Below are 4,123 nucleotides of genomic sequence, written 5' to 3'. Positions count from 1 at the left end.
AGGAGTTTGCATGTTCTCTCCGTGCATGCGTGGGTTTTCTCCGGGTACTCCGGTTTCCTCCCACAGTCCAAAAACATGCATGTTAGGCTGATTGGTAACTCTAAATTGTCCTTAGGTGTGAGTGAGAGAGTGAATGGTTGTTTGTCTCGTTTGTCTCTATGTGGCCCTGTGATGGACTTGCGACCCGTCCAGGGTGTACCCCGCCCCTCGCACAGTGATTGCTGGACATGGGCACCAGCGACCCCCGTGACCCAAAATGGAATAAACGGGTAAAGAAAATGGATGGATGGATGGATGTTGTATAAATGTGTGTACCCCTTTATTGTTATTTTTGGGAATTATTATTGTAAAGAGAGGCCTGCTTAGGTTACCATAATCTGGAAAATGTATGAGATTTATCCTTAGAATGTTATTTACTATTGAAAATGTTAATAAAAATTACAGTGGAAAAACAAAAGAAACTACAGCTGAAGGCGCCACGATGCTGACGTGCACGTCAGAAAACAGGTGCACCCCTCCAGCTCTACTCAGGTACTGAACTCAGGTCCACTGTGTCGTCAGAGCTAGAGAAAACTGGTCCTGCTGCTCCCACAAGATCTCAGAACTGATCCTCATCAGGAGGTTCTGCTGCTCTGGAGCATACAGGCGAGTGTTAACACAACGCCAAGTCGGAAAGACATCAGCAACGACCTACAGAGGATCAGATGGAGACAAAATGTTCCCACATTTACAGGAACCTGATCCGTTGTTTTCTGTGAGTCCACAGCTCTGGAGTTACAAACCCTCGTCTGAGACGGACTTGGACCACCACGAAGACTCAAGACCAGGACTTAATTTGAGCTGGATCCTGCCGGAACCGGATCAGGGAACTCTCTTATTTTATCCGGAAACTGCTTGGATCCGCTCAGGCTTACTAATAAAAACGTTCTGAACAACCATGACTGCCTTGAACGAATAAGCCTTGTATTGTTTATGTCAACTGAAAATAATTATATAAACACTCGTTTTAAACACAACACGACTTCTTAATATCACATACGATCAACTGCCCCATCAAGTGAAGCATTTCTGCCTCTACCCTTAAAAAAATCTGCCCCTAAAAGAGTGGTGGGGGTGAGTGCCCGGAGGTTTCACATGTGGAGTCGGACAGTGAATTTAGTAGAAAAGGGTCGGCTCAGAACCGTCAAGTGAGGAGGACGGGGATACGAGTGCTTACAAATGTAAGTAAGCATAGATGTTTAACGACCTGTTAAAATACACCAAAATGTTGCCCGCTACTGAGGCGTCGATTTACAAATGAAGCCCTGCTCGAGACCACTCGGAGACCCGTTTAAAACTCGTGCGACGTGACAGCGAGGCTCCGAGACTCCCGAGTGACTCGTTTCAGGAAGGGTCAAAAGTCGCATCCAGCTAATTCACCCCGAAGGCCAGACCGTGCAGTGCATGAGCTCCATCTCAGACAGGTCAGACAGCTATCTTCTGAAGGACCTGCGTCAGAACCCGACCACAGGACTTACCCAGAATGCCCTGCAGCCGGTCTGCGTGTGAAGCAGGTACATCTAGGAGCCGATGAGCGTCTCTTCGCAGAACGCCGTGCTGTTGGGACTTCAGGAGTCGTGCGGCTTCAGCTGTTAAGAGTTTTATTTGGGATTATGAGCAGCTCAGCTGGAGGCCCACAAACAAACGAGCAGAAAGCTGTTAATCAGCGAGCTTTGGCCGAGACGCTCAGGAGATTCTGCTCCCTTCAGACTCACGCTTGCAGGGTTTGTACCGGATGATACGTGGCGTTTGGATATCAGTGGCCTCGCCTCATTCACACTCTGAAAACTCATTTATCAAACATCTGATTACACACAAAACAACAACGTACAGTAAATCTTCAGGTCATTCTGTTAATCTTCAGCGTCAGGAGAAATATGCATCTGGTGCGTCTGCCGTCGGTTTAAATTAGAACAAAAATTATTATTATCGTCGTGTTTTTAAGTTCAGAGCGATGGAATAAAAAACGGGAGGTAAAATGTTTTACTTTCTCACAGCCGCTCCGTGGCGACACGTTTACAGCAGAACCTTGGGTCAGGATCTGTCGTTTCTGACGACACGCTGAGGCCTGACGTTCAACGGTTCCAGAGATCGTTGGTGAACACGTGACGTGCGCGCCGTGCTCCTTCCTGGTTCTGAGAGGCTTCAACAGGCGGTGCAACTTTAAAGTCCAGATCTGAGCGTGAAGCTTTTATCCTGTTTGTGTGACACGTTTTCATCAAGAAAACAAGTGAAGCTCCTCCAGCACTTGTCAGTTCTGAAATTTCATCTGTTTAATAATCCTAAATCATCTCTAATCTGATGGAACATCGTCCTTCATCACTGATCAGCTCTTTCTGCCTCCAAACTAAAACCTCTACCGCTGACTGACGGCGCTGGAGTCTTTTGGTTCTGTTTCTCCCAGTGTCCTCTGTTTCCATCAGGCTATCCTTCCTCAGCTGTGGCCCCGCCCACTCTCACCTGTTCCCTGTTATCCTGCCCAGTTGTCTCCGCTCCACTCATCAGGCCCTGTCCATGAAGTCCTTCCGTTTTGTAGCATTTTGTTTATTATTTGTTTGTCTGGCTCCAACGTGACACCATCCAGTCCAGATCTTGGACTCGGATTTACTACCGGGGACTGAATGACCCACTTTAACGGGTCCCCAACCCCATACTGACAGACACCCCCCCCCCCCCCCCCACACACAGGGTACCTCGAGGAACATGGTCCAGCGCCTTCTCATGTAGACCAGATGGGCAAACTCCCATGAGCCCTTAACGACTCTAGTGAGGGTAAAGAGCTGGTCCAGCATTGTTCCTCCTGAAGCTGAGGTTCCTCCAAACGTTAAACTACGACTTTATCTTTTAGCAAAAATGTTCTTTTGTAAATAAATCAAAGAGTTGTATAAAATATTTCCCTGCAGTTCTCTAACGTGAGGAGCAGATTTGTAGTTTAGTTTTTATGTTGACGGTTCAGAACCTGAAGATGTTAAGTTTCACGCTCTGTGCTTCCTGTGAGGTCAACAGACGAACAAACAAACAAACAGAGATGCAGCATCAGTAGCTAGAGGATGTTGGTACTCACCACCCACCAGTAGTACACGTCAGGGGGCAGCTGGATGTTGTCCCGGGTCCAAACCGGAGACACATCCGGGTCGTAGTTGTCGTCAAACCAATCAGAGACTCCGGGGTCCCCGACGCAGCGAGGACAGGCACATGTCTTCTGCTGTGGTGTTTCGGGCGCCGCCGGGTGGTGCGCCCCCACGTAGCTGGGCACTAACTTCACCCGCCTTGACTCCTCCCACCCGGGCGGCTCCAGGTAGTTGAAGCTGACGCCTCCCCGGAGTGAGACGGACAGGAAGAGCGAGGTGAGGAAGACCAGGACCAGAGTCCCGAAGAGAAGCCAGAATCTGCGGGAACATCTCACCTTGCCTCCTTTCTCCGCTCCGGCACCTCCGACACCACCCCCACCCACCGCCACCAACCCCCCGCTCATCCAGGGCCTGAGCTCCGACAGTCTAGGAGTCCCCCTGGGCGGACCCCAGCTCCAGGACCCCCAGCCAAAGCCCCTGTCGCGGTGGAGCATGGACGACGGGATCCGGCCCCCCCATGGCCATGCACCCACCCCTGAGCCTGCCACTGTCCCCGGTCCAACAACCACCGAGGTGCGGTGATCGGGACGACCCCACGGTCACACCGGACCACCCTGGACACCAGAAACGGACCAGAACAGTCTGTGTCCCTCTGCAGGATTCTCAGTGTCCCTCACCGTCTCTTTGCTGGTCTCTGTCCAGGATTCTCTCCGTCCCTCTGGTGTCCAACTGTCCCACAGAACCAGCTGTGACCTGCCAGAGTCCAAAGTCCTTCATCCCTTGTTTCTCTGATTTAAAACGTTCCTCTTGTCTTCTTGTCTCTCTCTCTCTGTGGGCTGGCAGTGTTCAGCTTCAGCAGCTTCAGCTTCGTCCAGCAGCTTCAGCTTCGTCCAGCAGCTTCAGCTTCGTCCAGCAGCTTCAGCTTCGTCCAGCAGCTTCAGCTATCAGTGCGTTTCCAGCTTCTCTGCCATCCGGCTGAGAGCTGAGCTCAGCTGCTCAGCTTCCTGAAGCAA

General features: G+C 50.8%; 1 protein-coding gene across 1 annotated transcript in view; it reads right to left on the bottom strand.

Moving 5' to 3' along the window:
- st3gal2 (ST3 beta-galactoside alpha-2,3-sialyltransferase 2) overlaps positions 1–3,514 on the bottom strand; it is a 9,624-nt gene extending 6,110 nt beyond the window's left edge. The window contains exon 1 of the mRNA XM_037682590.1: positions 3,104–3,514. Within this exon, the coding sequence (XP_037538518.1) occupies positions 3,104–3,514 (411 nt within the window). The remainder of the gene's footprint in view (positions 1–3,103) is intronic.
- Between the last annotated feature and the right edge of the window lie 609 nt (positions 3,515–4,123).

The sequence above is a fragment of the Nematolebias whitei genome, chromosome 10 (assembly GCF_014905685.2).
Source record: "Nematolebias whitei isolate Nwh7 chromosome 10, NemWhi1, whole genome shotgun sequence".
NCBI lineage: Eukaryota > Metazoa > Chordata > Actinopteri > Cyprinodontiformes > Rivulidae > Nematolebias > Nematolebias whitei.
Note: the sequence above shows the minus strand (reverse complement) of the source record. Positions and strands in the feature narration are given on the sequence as shown.